This window comes from Oncorhynchus tshawytscha, linkage group LG13 (assembly GCF_018296145.1).
Source record: "Oncorhynchus tshawytscha isolate Ot180627B linkage group LG13, Otsh_v2.0, whole genome shotgun sequence".
Classification (NCBI taxonomy): domain Eukaryota; kingdom Metazoa; phylum Chordata; class Actinopteri; order Salmoniformes; family Salmonidae; genus Oncorhynchus; species Oncorhynchus tshawytscha.
Genome location: NC_056441.1, coordinates 73,293,831 through 73,315,772, shown reverse-complemented (window position 1 = coordinate 73,315,772; position 21,942 = coordinate 73,293,831). Strand labels below are relative to the sequence as shown.

At 45.7% G+C, this 21,942-nt stretch overlaps 1 protein-coding gene across 2 annotated transcripts in view; it reads left to right on the top strand.

The window, feature by feature from the left end:
• Window positions 1–1,189: 1,189 nt before the first annotated feature.
• The window catches only part of LOC112247394 (long-chain-fatty-acid--CoA ligase 3-like), a 34,038-nt gene continuing 13,285 nt past the window's right edge, over window positions 1,190–21,942 (top strand). The window contains exons 1-6 of one of the 2 annotated variants that reach the window (XM_042296330.1): window positions 1,190–1,335; window positions 2,140–2,250; window positions 10,994–11,610; window positions 12,476–12,653; window positions 12,989–13,098; window positions 18,303–18,441. In XM_042296330.1, coding sequence (XP_042152264.1) covers window positions 11,239–11,610; window positions 12,476–12,653; window positions 12,989–13,098; window positions 18,303–18,441 — 799 coding nt within the window. In that variant the 5' untranslated portion in view covers window positions 1,190–1,335; window positions 2,140–2,250; window positions 10,994–11,238. The remainder of the gene's footprint in view (window positions 1,336–2,139; window positions 2,251–10,993; window positions 11,611–12,475; window positions 12,654–12,988; window positions 13,099–18,302; window positions 18,442–21,942) is intronic. The other variant, XM_042296329.1, reaches the window with a different exon arrangement.

Sequence of the window (21,942 nt, the reverse complement as noted above, 5' to 3'; positions counted from 1 at the left end):
CGTCAACCCCTGGTCTTCAGAGCTAACCCCCATTCTCTTACGTTAGGTAGCGTGAAGGCCGTCTGCACGGATCTGTCTAACTCGCAAACACTCATGGGGTATTTAAAAAGACGTTTGGCTACAATTGCTGTCCTAACATTCTAAAATGTTACCAAGGTGACATTGTCCACTGAACCCCCTTTCATCCTCAAAAGAATCAGAGTTAATCTTACCAAAACCAATAAACCTGTAGCTAATATTGACGTTATTTTCATGGTTCAAATCACTACCTAATTCTACATCTAGCTAATGTGTTTTGTGTTGGTATAATTAATATTTATGAAATTCGAAAATTAGATGGCGAATGCTTTGAACCAGTCTCAAATCAATACATATGAAACGAAAGAGGAATTCTAACTTAGCCTGCTAGCTAGTGTAGTTAAGTTCTAGCTAATGCACAATGAGTTATATCTGTTCTGTCGTCATTAGTGCACGTAGTTCTACACCCCTGACTTCTCCGAAAAAAGTGAGGCACAGTGCCAGCTGTCAAAGGCAGGCTACATGCTTGCTGATTTCTGAGAACAGTCGCAAATGGCAATCACTAGGCTGCTAACTGGAGAAGTGTGCTCAGTTGATCGAGCATGGTTTGTAGTGAGTCATAGCTAGTGTTAGGCGGAAAATCTAGATTTTAGAGACGAGTTCCACTTCCTTCAAGACAGATCGGATTTGGACGAGCGTCTTCTAGGAGTGATGCCATTTGACGTGAGACAACAATAGCCTGAACCCGATACCTCAGTGGCGGAGTGCCCTAATGTTCTGAAACTCAGGTGACGCCCCTATTGACTCGTTTGATTAGATTTGATGGTTGACCTAATCCGACACGTGTCCCCAAAGCAGCATCATGCATATCTGTATAACTTCACTCTTTGGTAGGCTATGTGGTCTATATTCTCTGCGGTACAAAGACCCGAGCAATGACACACCTACATGTAGGCTATGTGTAATACAGTGTATACCCTACGTTTTATTATCACAGTAGCCTACTGTCTGAAATGTTTCTCCGCCTTCTTCATCAAATTCCACTCTGTGCGCTCTGACCGGGAGTAACCTTTAATTTCCATCACAGACCGGCCCCAGCACGCGCCACCTCAACGAGTCCAATCAAAAGCCAGGGAATGCCTCCTGTGCAATAATACCATGACGACGCGCCTGTCACTTCCGAGCTGCGAGCGCGACCAATATAAGCAGACAGACGATGAGGGAATTCAATTGCAATTCGTGTAATTGAATACCCAATTCATGAAATAAAAGAACGCATTCCCTTTCGTCGCTGATACACCAGGTGTTTTATCCAAGGTAAGTGTCTCGATAAAGTATTCTTTCTCGGTGATGCCCACTCAGCGGCAGCCGGCGATGGCCAGATGTGCATGATGCTGTGCATCCAGCCAGTCGCTGCTCGCCATACGGTGCAGAGCAGAGGGTGGAAGACTGATTGTCCCGGTCACCTATTATCTAATTATCTGTAGGATATATAATATTTATTCCAGATAGGTGGTAATGGCTTTTTGACATCCTCTTTCTACTCTGCTCAATCAGTTTTACTCCCTTTTTAAATGATCGCTGTCATCCCTGTGGCTTGCAGATACGATTTCTCAGCAGTGCGCCCACTGACTATTCAGATGGTCAATAATAAGTTTCACATTGATTTTAATGAATAATTACATAAATAATGACTTGTTAATGTACCTTTGTTTATTATCTGATAGAATATAACATAATAACTTATTTTTCGTAATGGGCCTTTTTTTGTCGTTGTTGCCTGTCTTCACAATTGCCTTTGTGTGGACACCATAATCAACATTTTGTTTGACAAAGTCTGAACTTTATCGTTGACAAATGTTATGCATAATGTTACCAGAAGACTGTCCTGTCTCGTAACTCCCTCTAGTTGTGAATATCTTGTCCACTGTTAGACGTGTTTGTACTGCTGTTGTCATTTACTTGGCTCATGGCAACTGCAATCAAATCAGAGTGGTCTATTGGAGAGAGCCTGTACTTATACACAGAGCATCTATTGTCTGCCAGGGATGGTCCGATGGGATATGTGCACAGACACACAGTTGTATGCCCTCCTCTCTTATGCCATGTTTCTGTCTGCAGGAGCTTTCTTCTGTGGCATTAGCATTCTTCTGTGGAGTGTTCATCTGTGGAGCATTCTTCTGTGGAGCATTCTTCTGTGGAGCATTCTTCTTATGTAATAGGTTTCAGAGGGTAGGTCATAGGCCTATATCATTCACCAGAGGGTATGGTTATATATTTTGGTTGAATCAAATGTTTGAGGTCCATCACTTGGCAGCATGGCATACATAGGCTAAATGTCATGGTCTGCTATCCCTGCGTCCAGGCTCATGTATCCTAAACCTAGCAGTGTGGGAGATGGCAGAGAAAGGAAGATATCATAGAGAACCTTTAGTTTCAGATTAGGCTAGTTGTTTTAGTGGTTGTCTGGTATGTTTACTGTCTAGTTGCTTGCTTCTGCTACCACTCAAACCCTAAGAAGAAAAGCTGCAGTCTGAGCCACATAATCCATTCCATTGTGTGTTGTGTTATCACATTCAGTGAAAACATGCTTACTCAAAGCTTTTCAAGTATGATTACGCCATTATTTGGAGAAGTCTGTGCACACACGGGCTCATACACAGGCTCTCACACACACACACACACACACACACAGTCTGACCCTTCCAGTGGATGTCCTAGCTGTGGCACTGTATTGTGAGCTGGACTGTTGGCACAATACAATGGCAACGTTGAGCTTTCTCCAGGTGGCCTGCCTGCGCGGACAAGACGAGAGGGTGGCGTGGTCACACAAAAGGCCCATTCACAATCAGTTAAGGAAGCAGTGATTCCTTCTTACTGCGGCCTGTCTGCCTGCCCACCAACTACGGGAGGAGTAATGGGCAGAATATTACTCAATTAATTACTTAATTAATCCACTGTGTTATGGTGGTGTGCCATTTCCAAACATCCTGCCCTGTTGTACAAAGCTCAATTATTGAGCAATTGTTTCCCTTCCTTATTCATTCTTGATGTTCTTTTGTTTGTTCTATTGGTTGAAGCTTTATAATGGACATAAGGTCAGGCACCACACCCTAATAGGGTATTTAACCCCCTTAATCATATCACAATCAACTTTAACCAGTTAAATGTGGACACAAATATATTTTTTGTATACTTTCCCCCCCAGAAATATTGTATGAAAATTATAAAATATTTACATATCATATAGCACAAATTAAATTTTCTGGACACAGGAAGAATTCAACCTAAATATTTTGGTTTCATTTTGTTAAGACACTCCTGGACAGGACTTACACATTATAACCGATTGTGAATAAATATTGTTTTAAATCTTTCTATCTGTAGAACACTAAAGAAAAGTACCTAAAATGAATTTTTGGCACATTTTTCAAGAATCTAGAATACAATTTGACAACCTATGAACAATTCCCTGTGTATAAGTCTGGAGAATATGTCTAAGGATAACCACACAAGATGTGGTGAATGTAGATGCTTCTGAAGCTGAGGAAAATGAGTTGCCGCGTGTCACGCTGGTATAAAGGATTTTGGAGCCAGGCGCAGGAATACACAATATGGGTTTTAATACACCCAAAACAAACGCGTATACAAAAACACTGGGCTGTACCCAAACAAAAGAGCGAGGGTAAACCTCATTGAACGACACGGGACGATTCCCGTAATACACAATATATAAAGTACGCAGCATAACAGCTGTACCAACGCGTAGGTACTCACACCTCCAACAGATATGGGAACAATAACCGACAAAGACAGAGGGAACAGAGGGCGCATATATAACATACTAATCAGGGGAAATGGGAACCATGTGTGTGTAATCAGGCAATTAGACTACCAAATGAGAAACACCTATTTAGAAAACATTCTCTATGAAATTTAGTGTTTAAATTAAGTGTGATTCAATGTTGTGAGCTTTGAAATTATGGATGTATGTCCATTTAAAAGGGGTTACAATTCATAATATTTTGATGACGGTAGTATGATAAACTACCGAATATATACATTTCATCAAGCTCTTGACATTTTTACTTTTTGGAAAATACTAATATTAATGGACCAAAATACCAAAAAATTGCAAAATTGATAAGTACATGCAAAAATTTCATTTTAGCCTGTGATGCCTGCTCCTATCACGAGTGTAAATTCCAAAACAGGGCTCGTAACCTGCAGCCTCGCCCATCTGGTGGAGGGAGAGAGAGGAAGGGAGAGAGAGAGAGAGGTTTAACGTGTTAGTCAGGTTTCTCAAGCAGGGAATCCCAATGCAGTCAGAATATGTCAATACGCCAGTGAGCTGTTAGCAGTGGAGAGAGGAAATGTGTCACACCTTTCCGACTATGTTTCCTCCTCACCTAGGCTACTTTCTTATCTGTCTGTCAATAAAGCATAAAACATACAGGAGAGTCACTGTCCTTTAAAAAGAAAGAGAGATGAACCCCAGATCTCCAACTCATTTTCCTCAGCTTCAGAAGCATCTACATTCACCACATCTTGTGTGGTTATCCTTAGACATATTCTCCAGACCTTCACCAGGTCTCCTCAAGGCCTTCTTCACCAGGTCTCCTCATGGCCTCCTTCACCAGGTCTCCTCATGGCCTCCTTCAGCAGGTCTCCTCATGGCCTCCTTCAGCAGGTCTCCTCATGGCCTTCAGCAGGTCTCCTCATGGCCTCCTTCGCCAGGTCTCCTCATGGCCTCCTTCAGCAGGTCTCCTCATGGCCTCCTTCATCAGGTCTCCTCATGGCCTCATTCACCCGGTCACCTCATGGCCTCATTCACCCGGTCTCCTCATGGCCTCATTCGCCAGGTCTCCTCATGGCCTCATTCACCCGGTCTCCTCATGGCCTCATTCGCCAGGTCTCCTCATGGCCTCATTCGCCAGGTCTCCTGGCCTCCTTCGCCATGGCCTCCTCATGGCCTCATTCGCCAGGTCTCCTCATGGCCTCCTTCGCCAGGTCTCCTCATGGCCTCCTTCACCAGGTCTCCTCATGGCCTCCTTCACCAGGTCTCCTCATGGCCTCCTGCTTTGTTCTGAGTCTTAGTACTCTGGCACCTGCCAAGGCTCACACATGGATCAAGTCACGGTGTTGACACAGCCTCCTCTCCTCCTCATACAACACTACCTTTTTACTCTCACCTATCACCTGTATTGTCAGTCTCACTTGTGTTTTAATACCAGACAGCCCATCCCACTGCGGTTAGCCCCTTCTCCTATGTGATGTTATAAGTCATTTCCCAGTCTCAGATAGAAAAAGCATTGGTCAGTCAGTGTATCCAACCACTGGAACAGTCACACATGACATAAGTTTAGTCATCCATTTGATTGCTAACTAGTCAAATATTACAGCAATAACGTACGTGTGGTCACAGTTATGAGTTCCAATGCCACGGTGCAAACAGTTGGAGTTTTATCAGTCGTATATAGTTTTTTCTTCCCTCCCAATACGCAGAGTCATCGGCTTAGCCGATCTAATTGAGATAATTTGTTCACTTTAGCCTAACAATTCTTCACTTCAGCCACTGTGCTTTCGACCTTGGGTTCCAGCGGCAGCCCAGATTACTCCAACAAACTCCAACACACCCCAAGACAATTCCAAGGAACCCAAAGACTACTCCAATAAACTACAAGAAAACCAATCACTACTTCAACAAACCCAGATTGTGTGTGTTTCCATGTGTCCATGGAAAAGGAAAAGGAAACAGAGAGCCAGCGGGCAGTCAGTAACCTCAGCAGTGTATCAGTTCATTATAGTGACTGTGAGTGTGCTATGGCACTGCTAGATGTGCTGGGTAATTGTACACCAGGCCAGCACAGAGGGAGGATGATACTTATGGGAGTTGCTGTCTCACTCTGGTTTATTCATGAGTCTTTAGGGAGCATTTTGGAGAGGGGATAGTGTGTGTGTGATGGAAGGAGGGGGAAGGATGTCGTGCTGCTGGAGAGAAGTTGAAGTTGAGCTGCTCTCTCACATGAATAATGAATGACTGCTGCTAAAATAGCCTGCTGAGGTCTAAGGCTAATTCAGTAGGTGTGTGTGTGTGTGTGTGTGTGTGTGTGTGTGTGTGTGTGTGTGTGTGTGTGTGTGTGTGTGTGTGTGTGTGTGTGTGTGTGTGTGTGTGTGTGTGTGTGTGTGTGTGTGTGTGTGTGTGTGCGCGCATGCGTGTTTGTGTGTTTTGTTGCTTGTTATTATTTCTCAGTTGAAACTCATGTCAGAAAGACAGAGACTTACAAAATGAGTTTGAGCAGCAGGACAATGCTATGGATCAGTGGCTAGGGAAATTAGCTAGAAAATGGGCTGCAGGGACAGACATGGCACAGCATTAGCGCCCAACCATGCAAGATAGCATATCATCGCTACCATTTGTAGCTCAATGTCTTTAGCCTCTCTGGGGTAACCATCAGAGATGGCCATGGAGAGGGAGGAGGAGCATGGCTTCCAGTACCATGGACAGTTACCCAACACTCGTATCCTCAGGAGTTGGAGGTAGCTATCATCATCCCTGTTAACACACACACACATAACATAACCTATTTCACACACATAATCCTCAAATAAATCACACACACAGAATCCCTTTCAGTGAAAGTTTCACACACATTTGTTTTCAATCTGGTATAAAGTAGTAGAGCACCTTTCACCCAGTTGAGGATTTGTGTTGAAATCCATTCTGAGTTAACGTGACTCATTCAGCCCCCTTATTTCTTTCTTCCTCATCCCCCTCTCCTTGCCCTCCCACTCTCTCTGTGTTTGTCTCTTTCACTGTCTGTCTCTCTTCCTCTGTATCTGTCTCTCTTTCTCTGTCTGTCTTGCCGTATCTCCATCTCTCTCTTTCTCCGACTCTCTCTCTGTCTCGCTCTGTCTCTCTCTTACTCTCTCTCTCTTCCTCTGTATCTGTCTCTCTTTCTCTGTCTGTCTCGCTGTATCTCCATCTCTCTCTTTCTCCAACTCTTTCTCTGTCTCGCTCTGTCTCTCTCACTCTCTCTCTCTTCCTCTGTCTCTGTCTCTCTTTCTCTGTCTGTCTCGCTGTATCTCCATCTCTCTCTCTCTCCGACTCTCTCTCTGTCTCGCTCTGTCTCTCTTTCACCCTCTCTCTCTTCCTCTGTATCTGTCTCTCTTTCTCTGTCTGTCTCGCTGTATCTCCATCTCTCTCTTTCTCCGACTCTCTCTGTCTCGCTCTGTCTCTCTCTCTTCCTCTGTATCTGTCACTCTTTCTCTGTCTGTCTCGCTGTATCTCCATTTCTCTCTTTCTCCGACTCTCTCTGTCTCGCTCTGTCTCTCTCTCACTCTCTCTCTCTTCCTCTGTCTCTCTTTCTCTTTCTGTCTCGCTGTATCTCCACCTCTCTCTTTCTCCGACTCTCTCTCTGTCTCGCTCTGTCTCTCACTCTGTCTCTCTCTCTCTCTCTCTCTCAACTCAGTTCAATTCAAGGGGTTTTATTATCATGGGAAACATACAGCGCCTTCAGAAAGTTTTCAGACCCCTTGACTTTTTTCCACAGTTTGTTACGTTACTAAATTATTCTAAAAAAAATTTTTTTTTTAAATGTTCAGCAATCTACACACAATACCACATAACGACAAAATGTTTGCAAATGTATTAAAAATAAAAAACTGAAATACTGTTTAAATAAGTATTCAGGCCCTTTACTATGAGACTCGAAATTGAGGTCAAGTGCATCCTGTTTCCATTGATCATCCTTGAGATGTTTCTACAACTTGATTGGAGTCCACCTGTGGTAAATTCAATTGCTTGGACATGATTTGAAATGGCCTGTCTACACACCTGTCTATATAAGGTCCCACAATTGACAGTGCATGTCAGAGCAAAAACCACGCCATGAGGTCGGAAGAATTGTCCGTAGAGTTCCGAGACAGGATTGTGTCGAGGCACAGATCTGGGGAAGGGTATCAAAACATGTCTGCAGCATTGAAGGTCCCCAATAATACATTGGCCTCCATCATTCTGAAATGGAAGAAGTTTGGAACCACCAAGACTCTTCCGAGAGCTGGCTGTCGGCCAAACTGAGCAATTTGGGGATAAGGGACTTGATCAGGGATGTGACCAAGAACCCGATGGTCACTCTGACAGAGCTCTACAGTTCCTCTGTGGAGATGGGAGAACCTTCCAGAAGGACAACCATCTCTGCAGCACTCCAGGACAAGTCTCTGAATGTCCTTGAATGGCCAGCCAGATCCCGGACTTGAACCCAATCAAACATCTCTGGAGAGACCTGAAAATAGCTGTTCAGGGACGCTCCCCATCCAACCTGACAGAGCTTGAGAGGATCTGCAGAGAAGAATGGGAGAAACTCCCCAAATACAGGTGTACCAAGCTTGTAGCGTCATACCCAAGAAGGCTCAATGCTGTAATCGCTGCCAAAGGTGCTTCAACAAAGTACTGAGTAAAGGGTCTGAATACTTAGGTAAATGTGATATTTACTTTTTTATTGTAATAACTTAGCAACCTTTTCTAAAAACCTGTTTTTGCTTTGTCATTTTGGGGTATTGTGTGTAGATTCGTGAGGGGGAAAAAACAATTGAATCAATTTTAGAATAAGGCTGTAACTTAACAGAATGTGGAAAGACTCAAGGGGTCTGAATACTTTCCGAAGACACTGTACATTTACATTTACACTAATTCTTTGTGGGTTTGTGTAATCTGAGGGAAATATGTGTCTCTATGGTCATACATTTGGCAGGAGGTTAGGAAGTGCAGCTCAGTTTCCACATTTTGTGGGCAATGTGCACATAGCCTGTCTTCTCTTGAGAGCCAGGTCTGCCTATGGCGGCCTTTCTCAATAGCAAGGCTATGCTCACTGAGTCTGTACACATTCAAAGCTTTCCTTAATTTTGAGTCAGTCACAATGGTCAGGTTTTCTGCCACTGTGTGCTCTCTGATAAGGGTAAAATAGCATTCTAGTTTACTCTGTTTTTTTTGTTAATTCTTTCCAATGTGTCAAGTAATTATCTTTTTGTTTTCTCATGATTTCTCTCCCACTGTCATCTGTCATTGCATCGTGGGTTGTAATGGTTACATGGGGGTAAAAGACGCATGTACCCTAGGCCTTTCTCTCAGCCATAACCCAACCCCCTCCCTTCACTCTCTTTCCATCTCTTTCCCCCTCACACTCTTTATCAGTCTTCCTCTGTTTCGTTTCCCTCCTGCGCTTTCACTCTCTTCAAACTTCACCTCTCTCTCTTTCTATCTACACTACGTGACCAAAAGTATGTGGACACATCCTTGTCGAACATCTCATTCCAAAATCATGGGCATTAATATAGAGTTGGTCCCCCTTTTCCTGCTATAACAGCCTCCACTCTCCTGGGAAGGATTTCCACTAGATGTTGGAACATTGCTGCAGGGACTTGTTTCCATTCGGCCACAAGAGCATTAGTGAGGTCAGGCACTGATGATGGGCGATTAGGCCTGGTTTGCAGTCGGCGTTCCAATCCATCCCAAAGGTGTTCAATGGGGTTACGGTCAGGTCTCTGTAAAGACCATTCAAGTTCTTCCACACCAATCTCGACAAACCATTTCTGTGTGGACCTCGCTTTGTGCACGGGAGCATTGTCATGCTGAAAGGGCCTTCCCCAAATTGTTGCCACAAAGTTGGAAGTACAGAATCATCTAGAATGTCAATGTAAGCTGTAGCGTTAAGATTTCCCTTCACTGGAACTAAGGGGCCTAGCCCAAACCATGAAAAACAGCCCCAGACCATTATTCCTCCTTCACCAAACTATACAGTTGGCACTATGCATTTGGGCAGATAGCGTTCTCCTGGCATCCGCCAAACCCAGATTCGTCCTAAGGGCTGCCAGATGGTGAAGTGTGATTCATCACTCCAGAGAACGCGTTTCCTCTACTCCAGAGTCCAATAGCGGCGAGCTTCACACCACTCCAGCCGACGCTTGGCATTGCGCATGATGATCTTAGGCTTGTGTGTGGCTGTTCGGCCATGGAAACCCATTTTTATAAAGCTCCCGATGAACAGTTCTTGTGCTGACGTTGCTTCCAGAGACAGTTTGGAACTTAGTAGTGAGTGTTGCAACCGAGGACCGACAACTTTTAGCTACTGCTTTAGCACTCAGAGGCCCCGTTCTGTGAGCTTGTGTGGCCTACCACTTCACGGCTGAGCTGTTGTTGCTCCTAGATGTTTCCACTTCACAATAACTGCACTTACAGTTGACCGGGGCAGCCCTAGCAGAGCAGACATTTTACGAACTGACTTATTGGTATCCAATGACGGCGCCAAGTTGAAGGTTACAGTAAGGTCATTCTACTGCCAGTGTTTGGCTATGGAGATTGCAATGCTGTGTGCTCCCTTTTATACACCTGTCAGCAACAGGTGTGGCTGAAATTGCTAAATCCACTCATTTCAAGGGGTGTCCACATACTTTTGTGTATATAGTGTATCTCTATCTCCCTCCTCTTTCTCAGCCCATCATAGTCAATCTGCTGTCTGTCTGTCTGTACGTATCTATGTCTTGGTGGTTATTGATAGAAAGAGCGTGCTATACAGTTATTTGTGGGAGTTAGATAGGGAGCTCTGTGCTCCAGCATTCTGGCTGGCTGCAGGGGGACAGAGAGTGAGTAAGTAGGTAAGGAGCACTCAGGCAGAGATGTAGCCTATAGTACACGGCTGGGTGTCTTATTATGTAGGCCAGGCCGTCAGGCTGTGCATTACCATTGGTGGGTGCTTGAGGATCCACCAACAGAAACATTAGAAGAATCCATTAAAACCTATTATCTTGAAGTGTGGCGTCTGGTGACTGTTGGGTTAAAAAGCTCAGATGGTGTCAGATGAATTGTAGCTCAAGCACTGGTGTTAGTATACATGTATAACATAACATTTACATATTATAAATAGCATATTCTTATACTTTGTTTGAATGTTGTTGTTTTTTGTCATCCCTTGACTAGGAGTAAGGTGTTGCTGCCATTGTCATCAGATAAACACACAAGGGCAGAAGAAGAAGGACCAGGAAATGAATACCTTGCCCTGTCAGTGGCAGCAGGATTCATTCTCTCTCCAACCAATCACACCTTAGACTTAGAGGAGCTGTCCTGGTGATAAACTACCTGCTCAGAGCATAAACCCTGGGACCCTACCTTGGGTTCTAAAGTGAAATAACTTATCCCCCCGCACACACACACACCCAGTCAGGATGAAGCTGAAAGAGGACCTGAACCCAGTGCTGCTGCTGCTCTTCCAGGTGACGGTGTGGCTGTACTCTGTCCTAGCCTTCCTCCCCTCCTACCTCTTCAGCTCTGTGTCAGAATCAGATGCAGGCCTTGGCTCAGAACAGGAGCGGGCTCAGAGACTCAAGGCCCAGTCTGTGACGGGTCGCCCCGCGGGGCCCTACAGGGCCATGGGCGCCACCAAGAGGCTGGTGTCATCCCTGCACCCCGGGGTAGACACACTGGATAAGGTGTTTGAGGATGCATCCAGAAGGTTCCCTGACAGAGACTGCCTGGGCACCAGAGAGGTGGTCATGGAGGAGGATGAGAGACAGAACAACGGAAAGGTCTTCAAGAAGGTGAGGACAGGAAATATGACTGGAGGACTTTCTGTTGGGCAAGAAACTCAGGCGTGTTTTGTGTTTGCAGTGAAAACACAAGACCTTGTTTTGCCAAGTCAGTCTAGCCAAAACAGGAGAGAACAGCCACTAAATACAAAACACATATCTCTTGCTCAACAGAAAGGTCTCACATCACCTCAAACACAACATACAGGCCAATCTAAACTTTGCTCAAATAAAGCACTCTCGCTGTGTGTGTGTGTGACTTGCAACCCATTTAATTAAACCCCAATCATCAGGCTAATCCCACTAGTCTAATCACGGTGATGTTGAAACTCATGTTGATGCAATCAAATAATGGAGTGTGTTTTGCCACCTCTTGACTTCCTGAACAATGAGACGTACAGCGAAAAACAAAGGATAAATGTATTTAAATGTTGTTATTGTTTCACTGGCACAGTGTGCATGTGCATTAGTCTGTGCCAGGTCTGGGTGTATGCAGTACCAGTGTTATCCCAATAGAGAGCAGTAGTTCCCAACTGTTTGTGAGTTTTGTGATTCAAATTTCAAAAGTTAAAAAGCGTCCATCAGCAAAAATAAATCCTACTGTCATATTACTGAGCAGAAACTGCACAACCTCAAGCTGTAGGCATTACTATTCACCACTATATTCTGCCCTCCAGCATCTCTCCCTCACATTCTGTTTCCCTTTCTAAAACTCTGTTTCTCTCTGTATGTCTCTACTATTCTCCACCACTCTGCGTTCTCCCCTGGTTCTTCTGGTTTCTCTCTCTCTCTCTCTCTCTCTCTCTCTCTCTCTCTCTCTCTCTCTCTCTCTCTCTCTCTCTCTAACATTCTGTGTGCTCTCTGTGGCTCTCTGTAGGTGATCCTGGGGCAGTACCGCTGGCTGTCCTATGCTGAGACCCACAAGGCAGCAGCACGCTTTGGCAGTGGTCTTGCAGCGCTGGGCCAGAGGGCCCACAACAACATTGCCATCTTCTGTGAGACCAGGGCCGAGTGGGTCATAGCCGCACAGGCGTGCTTCATGCAAAACTTCCCATGTGAGTGTCCACACACACATTCTCACACATAGTCACACACATAGTCACACACATAGTCACACACATAGTCACACACACACACACACACACACACACACACACACACACACACACACACACACACACACACACACACACACACACACACACACACACACATACATACACACACACAGCCCAGGTCTGGTTCATGTACAACCCCCCTGTGAGTACTCTCCATACATCTCTCAATTCCTCCCCTCTTTTTTCTCTCTCTTTTCTCTCTCTCTCTCTGTTTATGCATCAGTTATGGTCCCATGGAGTTTAATAGATGTGTGTGTGTGTTCGCGTTGCAGTGGTCACTCTGTACTCTACCCTGGGGGGTCCGGCCATTACTCACGGTCTGAACGAGACAGAGGTTAGTCACATCATCACCAGCAGAGAGCTACTGGAGACCAGACTCAAGGTGAGAGAACACATGCACATCTGAAATTAGTACATATTTAGGAGGTAAAGGATTAAATCAAGAAGGGACAGGAAGAGTGTGAAAGAGGAGTTTATGTGTGGGAGAGAGAGCAGGAGGGGGAGAGGCACATGTGATGCACGTTGTGGATCTGGAGTCTGTACTATGCCCACTGTTATTAGTGTGTGATGCAGAGTGGGGCCAGAGAAACACAGAACGACACACTGGGTTAGAGAGAGACCGACACACTGGGTTAGAGAGAGACCGACATGCTGGGTTAGAGAGAGACCAACACACTGGGTTGTAGAGACAGACCAACACACTGGGTTAGAGAGAGACCAACACACTGGGTTATAGGGAGACCAACACACTGGGTTATAGAGAGACCAACACACTGAGTTAGAGAGAGACCAACATGCTGGGTTAGAGAGAGACCAACACACTGGGTTGTAGAGACAGACCGACACACTGGGTTAGAGACGGACCGTCACACTGGGTTAGAGACAGGCCAACACACTGGGTTAGAGAGAGACCAACACACTGGGTTAGAGAGAGACCAACACACTGGGTTAGAGAGAGACCAACACACTGGGTTAGACACAGACCAGCACACTGGGTTAGACACAGACTAACACACTGGGTTAGAGAGAGAGAGATCAACACACTGGGTTAGAGACAGAACAACACACTGGGTTATAGAGATACCAACACACTGGGTTAGACACAGACCAACACACTGGTTTAGAGAGAGACCAACACACTGGGTTAGACACAGACCAACACACTGGGTTAGAGAGAGAACAACACACTGGGTTAGAGAGAGACCAACACACTGGGTTAGAGACAAACCAACACATTGGGTTAGAGACAGACCAACACACTGGGCTATAGAGAGACCAACACACTGGGTTAGAGAGAGACCAACACACTGGGTTGTAGAGAGACCAACACACTGGGTTAGAGAGACCAACACACTGGGTTATTAGACAGACCAACACACTGGGTTAGAGACAGACCAACACACTGGGTTGTAGAGACAGACCAACACACTGGGTTAGAGACAGACCAACACACTGGGTTAGAGACAGACCGACACACTGGGTTAGAGACAGACCAACACACTGGGTTAGAGAAAGACCAACACACTGGGTTAGAGAGAGACCAACACACTGGGTTAGACACAGACCAACACACTGGATTAGAGAGAGACCAACACACTGGGTTAGAGAGAGACCAACACACTGAGACACAACAACACACTGGGTTAGAGACAGACCAACACACTGGGTTAGAGACAGACCAACACACTGGGTTAGAGAGAGACCAACACACTGGGTTAGAGACAGACCAACACACTGGGTTAGAGACAGAACAACACACTGGGTTAGAGACAGACCAACACACTGGGTTGGGTTAGACAGAGACCAACACACTGGGTTAGAGAGACCAACACACTGGGTTAGAGAGACCAACACACTGGGTTAGAGAGAGACCAACACACTGGGTTAGACCAGACCAACACACTGGGTTAGAGAGAGACCAACACACTGGGTTAGAGACAGACCAACACACTGGGTTAGAGAGAGACCAACACACTGGGTTATAGGGAGACCAACACACTGGGTTAGAGAGAGACCAACATGCTGGGTTAGAGAGAGACCAACACACTGGGTTGTAGAGACAGACCGACACACTGGGTTAGACACAGACCAGCACACTGGTTTAGACACAGACTAACACACTGGGTTAGAGAGAGAGAGATCAACACACTGGGTTAGAGACAGAACAACACACTGGGTTATAGAGATACCAACACACTGGGTTAGACACAGACCAACACACTGGTTTAGAGAGAGACCAACACACTGGGCTATAGAGAGACCAACACACTGGGTTAGAGACAGAACAACACACTGGGTTAGACACAGACCAACATACTGGGTTAGAGAGAGAACAACACACTGGGTTAGAGAGACCAACACACTGGGTTAGACACAGACCAACACACTGGGTTAGAGAGAGACCAACACACTGGGTTAGAGACAAACCAACACATTGGGTTAGAGACAGACCAACACACTGGGCTATAGAGAGACCAACACACTGGGTTAGAGAGAGACCAACACACTGGGTTATAGAGAGACCAACACACTGGGTTATAGAGAGACCAACACACTGGGTTAGAGACAGACCAACACACTGGGTTGTAGAGACAGACCAACACACTGGGTTAGAGACAGACCAACACACTGGGTTAGAGACAGACCAACACACTGGGTTAGAGACAGACCAACACACTGGGTTAGAGACAGACCAACACACTGGGTTAACACACTGGGTTAGACAGACCAACACACTGGGTTAGAGACAGACCAACACACTGACCAACACACTGGGTTAGAGAGAGACCAACACACTGGGTTAGAGAGAGACCAACACACTGGGTTGTAGAGACAGACCAACACACTGGGTTAGAGAGAGACCAACACACTGGGTTAGAGAGAGACCAACACACTGGATTAGAGAGAGACCAACACACTGGGTTAGAGACAGAACAGCACACTGGGATAGATACAGACCAACACACTGGGTTAGAGAGAGACCAACACACTGGGTTAGAGACAGAACAACACACTGGGTTAGAGACAGAACAACACACTGGGTTAGACACAGACCAACACACTGGGTTAGAGAGAGACCAACACACTGGGTTAGAGAGAGACCAACACACTGGGTTAGAGAGAGACCAACACACTGGGTTAGAGACAGACCAACACACTGGGTTAGAGAGAGACCAACACACTGGGTTAGAGACAGACCAACACACTGGGTTAGAGACAGACCAACACACTGGGTTAGAGACAGACCAACACACTGGGTTAGAGACAGACCAACACACTGGGTTAGAGAGAGACCAACACACTGGGTTAGAGACAGACCAACACACTGGGTTAGAGAGGGTTAGACCAACACACTGGGGTTAGAGACAGACCAACACACTGGGTTGTAGAGACAGACCAACACACTGGGTTAGAGACAGACCAACACACTGGGTTAGAGACAGACCAACACACTGGGTTAGAGAGAGACCAACACACTGGGTTAGAGACAGACCAACACACTGGGTTAGAGAGAGACCAACACACTGGGTTAGAGAGAGACCAACACACTGGGTTAGAGAGAGGGTTAGAGACAGACCAACACACTGGGTTAGACACAGACCAACACACTGGGTTAGACACAGACCAACACACTGGGTTAGAGAGACCAACACACTGGGTTAGAGACAGAACCAGAGAGATCAACACACTGGGTTAGAGACAGACCAACACACTGGGTTATAGAGATACCAACACACTGGGTTAGACCAACAGACCAACACACTGGGTTAGAGAGAGACCAACACACTGGGTTAGAGACACAGACCAACACACTGGGTTAGAGAGAGACACACTGGGTTAGAGACAGACACTGGGTTAGAGAGACCAACACACTGGGTTAGAGAGAGACACAGACCAACACACTGGGTTAGAGAGAGACCAACACACTGGGTTAGAGACAGACCAACACACTGGGTTAGAGAGAGACCAACACACTGGGTTAGAGAGAGACCAACACACTGGGTTAGAGACAGACCAACACACTGGGTTAGAGAGACCAACACACTGGGTTAGAGACAGACCAACACACTGGGTTAGAGACAGACCAACACACTGGGTTGTAGAGACAGACCAACACACTGGGTTAGAGACAGACCAACACACTGGGTTAGAGACAGACCAACACACTGGGTTAGACACAGACCAACACACTGGATTAGAGAGAGACCAACACACTGGGTTAGAGACAGAACAACACACTGGGATAGATACAGACCAACACACTGGGTTAGAGAGAGACCAACACACTGGGTTATAGAGAGACCAACACACTGGGTTAGAGACAGAACAACACACTGGGTTAGAGACAGAACAACACACTGGGTTAGACACAGACCAACACACTGGGTTAGAGAGAGACCAACACACTGGGTTAGAGAGAGACCAACACACTGGGTTAGACACAGACCAACACACTGGGTTAGAGACAGACCAACAGAGACCAACACACTGGGTTAGAGACAGACCAACACACTGGGTTAGAGAGACCAACACACTGGGTTAGAGAGAGACCAACACACTGGGTTAGAGAGAGACCAACACACTGGGTTAGAGAGAGACCAACACACTGGGTTAGACACAGACCAACACACTGGGTTATAGAGAGACCAACACACTGGGTTATAGAGAGACCAACACACTGGGTTAGAGACAGACCAACACACTGGGTTAGAGACAGACCAACACACTGGGTTAGAGAGTTAGAGTCATACAGTCCATTCTACCTCCTGATGAGAGAGACAGGGAAGCAATAAAGCAATATGTGCAGTATCTGTCAAAACATGAAAGAGTTGATTCACATGTTTAGGTTGTCTAGACATACTGAAGTAGAACGATGTACAAAGTGCATTTGTTTATTTTGCATGTCTACATGTACGAAAAGGTCAAGCCTTTGAAAACATACTTGAAAATGAAAATATAGGCCTCCCGGGTGGCGCAGTGGTTAAGGGCTATGCCATCAGAGACTCTGGGTTCGCGCCCAGGCTCTGTCGTAACCGGCCGCGACCGGGAGGTCCGTGGGGTGACGCACAATTGGCCTAGCGTCGTCCGGGTTAGGGAGGGCTTGGCCGGTAGGGGTGTCCTTGTCTCATCACGCACCAGCGACTCCAGTGGCGGGCCGGGCACAGTGAGCGCTAACCAAGGTTGCCAGGTGCACGGTGTTTCCTCTGACACGGCTGCCTCCGGGTTGGATGCGCGCTGTGTTAAGAAGCAGTGAGGCTTGGTTGGGTTGTGTATCAGAGGACGCATGACTTTCAACCTTCGTCTCTCCCGAGTCAGTACGGGAGTTGTAGCAATGAGACAAGATAGTAGCTACTAAAACAAATGGATACCACGAAATTGGGGAGAAAAAGGGGTAACATTTGAAAACAAATGAAAAAAAAAATGAAAATGAAAAGAAGAAACAAAACACCTTTTGTAGTCAGGAGCCAGTCTGCAACCAGAAGGAATCAGTCAACCCCTATCAGTGTGCCTTATCCCTGTCCTGACCAACGATGGTTACAGTATATCTGTCTTAAAGATCTCTTTGTGTTTCCTGGTTGAGTTTAGTTCATCCTGCTGGAGGTGCCCAGGCTGCAGCACATCATTGTGGTGGATGACACGCCCACGAAGTGGCCTGGTTACCCACGAGGCATCAGTGTCCACAACATGGCTACCGTTCAGGAGCTGGGGACCAAGCTTGAGAATGGTAATGTGTGTGTGTGTGTGTGTGTGTGTGAACTAATCATTTCTTTAACGGCATTATACTGAAATGTACACAACATGTATAACATTGTTATAGCATTCATTTACTAGTTTGTAGTAAGTCACTTTGCTAGTTTCAGAGATACTGTAGTCTCAGAGATACTATGGTCTCAGAGATTCTATGGTCTCAGAGATACTATGGCCTCAGAGATACTGTAGTCTCAGAGATACTATGGTCTCAGAGATACTGTAGTCTCAGAGATACTATGGTCTCAGAGATACTATGGTCTCAGAAATACTGTAGTCTCAGAGATACTATGGTCTCAGAGATACTGTAGTCTCAGAGATACTATGGTCTCAGAGATACTATAGTCTCAGAGATACTATGGTCTCAGAGATACTATGGTCTCAGAGATACTATGGTCTCAGAGATACTGTGGTCTCAGAGATACTATGGTCTCAGAGATACTATAGTCTCAGAGATACTATGGTCTCAGAGATACTGTAGTCTCAGAGATACTATGGTCTCAGAGATACTGTAGTCTCAGAGATACTATGGTCTCAGAGATACTGTAGTCTCAGACATACTATGGTCTCAGAGATACTGTAGTCTCAGAGATACTATGGTCTCAGAGATACTATGGTCTCAGAAATACTGTAGTCTCAGAGATACTATAGTCTCAGAGATACTATGGTCTCAGAGATACTGTAGTCTCAGAGATACTATGGTCTCAGAGATACTATGGTCTCAGAGATACTATAGTCTCAGAGATACTATAGTCTCAGAGATACTATAGTCTCAGAGATACTATGGTCTCAGACATACTATGGTCTCAGAGATACTGTGGTCTCAGATACTGTGGTCTCAGAGACACTGTGGTCTCAGAGACACTAGTCTCAGATACTGTAGTCTCAGATATACTGTAGTCTCAGAGATACTGTGGTCTCAGAGACACTGTGGTCTCAGAGACACTGTGGTCTCAGAGACACTGTAGTCTCAGATACTGTAGTCTCAGAGATACTGTGGTCTCAGATACTGTGGTCTCAGAGACACTGTGGTCTCAGATACTGTGGTCTCAGATACTGTGGTCTCAGAGACACTGTGGTCTCAGATACTGTAGTTTCAGAGATACTGTAGTCTCAGATATACTGTAGTCTCAGAGATACTGTAGTCTCAGAGATACTGTAGTCTCAGATACTGTAGTCTCAGATATACTGTGGTCTCAGATACTGTGGTCTCAGAGACACTGTGGTCTCAGATACTGTGGTCTCAGAGACACTGTAGTCTCAGATACTGTAGTCTCAGAGATACTGTGGTCTCAGATACTGTGGTCTCAGAGACACTGTGGTCTCAGATACTGTAGTTTCAGGGATACTGTAGTCTCAGATATACTGTAGTCTCAGATATACTGTAGTCTCAGATACTGTAGTCTCAGAGATACTGTAGTCTCAGAGATACTGTAGTCTCAGAGATACTGTAGTCTCAGATACTGTGGTCTCAGAGATACTGTGGTCTCAGAGATATTGTGGTCTCAGATACTGTAGTCTTAAGGGGGAGGGTGGGTGGGGGTTCGGTGGTGCGGCTCATTAGGTCATGTGAATGAGGAAGTGGACACATCTGTGTCAGATTAAACTCAGAGGAAACACTCCCTTTCTCTCCAATTTCTCTCTCCTTTCCTTCCTCTCTCTTTCCATCCCTCCCTTTCTCCAGCTGGTCTCTAGTGCTGCACTGCTTGACCCATAACAAGTAGAGCTGGTACTGTGAGAGGGGTAGGTGTGTGTGTGTGTGTGTGTATGTGTGTGCGTGTGTGCGTGCGTGCATGTGTGTGTGCTGACCTGTGGGATTAGGAAGGAGGGTCATGTTTATAGACACTTCTGTAAACTTCACATGACATCATTCCCCCAACACCGATCTCCTCCTCCTCTCCACCCTTTATCTCTGGATCCATGTTCAAGTCAGAACAAGGCCCCTCCTCTCGCATGCGGTAGACTACAAGTCACGTCCCACTCCTCTCTCCCTCTCCTATCTCCCACTCCTATCTCTCTCTCTCCTACTCTTTTGCTCCCTTCTTCCTCTCTCTCTGTCCTGCGTGTCTTCTGTTTGGGTGTGTTTTGTTTTTCTGCACTCGCTGTGGACATCGTGGAAATGTTTATATTCCACACGACACTGAGCAGCCCCCCAGCCCTACAAAAAACATTCAAAATCACGTCTTATATTTCCACATGAGGACAACAGAGAAATCTACTGACTGCTGTTTTAGCCCTACTCCGTTCATTTCTTCTGTAGTAGACCCACTTTGGGTCCGGACCCATAGTTTAAGAAACCTATATGATCTAGAATCATCTCACTTCCTTCCACATGGTCAGAATCCACATTGCCTGACATAATATAACTTCTGAGTGGCTTTTTGGCAAGCCTAGACAAGATTAACATGGTGTCTTGGAGAACTTAAGCCCAAACATTTGAAATGGGCTGACGGGGAGGAGAGGCTTTACGTCAATTGAACAGCTCTCAGCCAGTTAACACACAGCCAAATGTCAGAGAAGAAAGAGAAGAGTGAAATAAGATGAAGAGAGCTGTAGAGGGGCAGAGAGAGAGATATATTGTAAAGAGGAAGGTAGATGCGGAGAGAGGAAAGAGGGAGAGGTAGATGGGGTTTTTGGCATTAAGATATGATGTATCTTCCTACTGAGAGTGCCAAGAGGCTGAGGAGGTTTACTAAATGGTGACATTATGTTTAATGTGTTTAATATTTGACTTGACTGATGTTCCTCTCCTTCTTTATTCCATTAGGAATGTTCCATTCTACCACTCCTTTAGATATTCATCATTATGTACCCTCATCTTGTTTAACAGCACCATATGTTCCCAGGACCTTCGCCTACAGACTAGATATCCTAACATGGACTTAACAAACCTCCTCCATTTATTGTCCTGCCCTGCAACATATCTTATGATCTCCCATGAACTCCCTTTTCCTACCATATGCTGAATATTTACAAAAACATGTTTTCATGCCATGAACTAATTTGTTTTCCTGTATTTGTGTGTGTGTGTCTGTGTGTGTGTGTGTGTGTGTGTGTCTGTGTCTGTGTGTGTGTGTGTGTCTGTGTGTGTGTGTGTGTGTGTGTGTGTGTGTGTCTGTGTCTGTGTGTGTGTGTCTGTGTGTCTGTGTGTGTGTGTCTGTGTCTGTGTGTGTGTGTGTGTGTCTGTGTGTCTGTGTGTGTGTGTGTGTGTGTGTCTGTGTCTGTGTGTGTGTGTGTGTGTCTGTGTGTGTGTGTGTGTGTGTGTGTGTGTGTGTGTGTGTCTGTGTCTGTGTGTGTGTGTGTGTGTCTGTGTGTGTGTGTCTGTGTCTGTGTGTCTGTGTGTGTGTGTGTGTGTGTGTGTGTGTGTGTGTGTGTGTGTGTGTGTGTGTGTGTGTGTGTGTGTGTCTGTGTCTGTGTGTGTGTGTGTGTGTGTGTGTGTGTGTGTGTGTGTGTGTGTGTGTGTGTGTGTGTGTGTGTG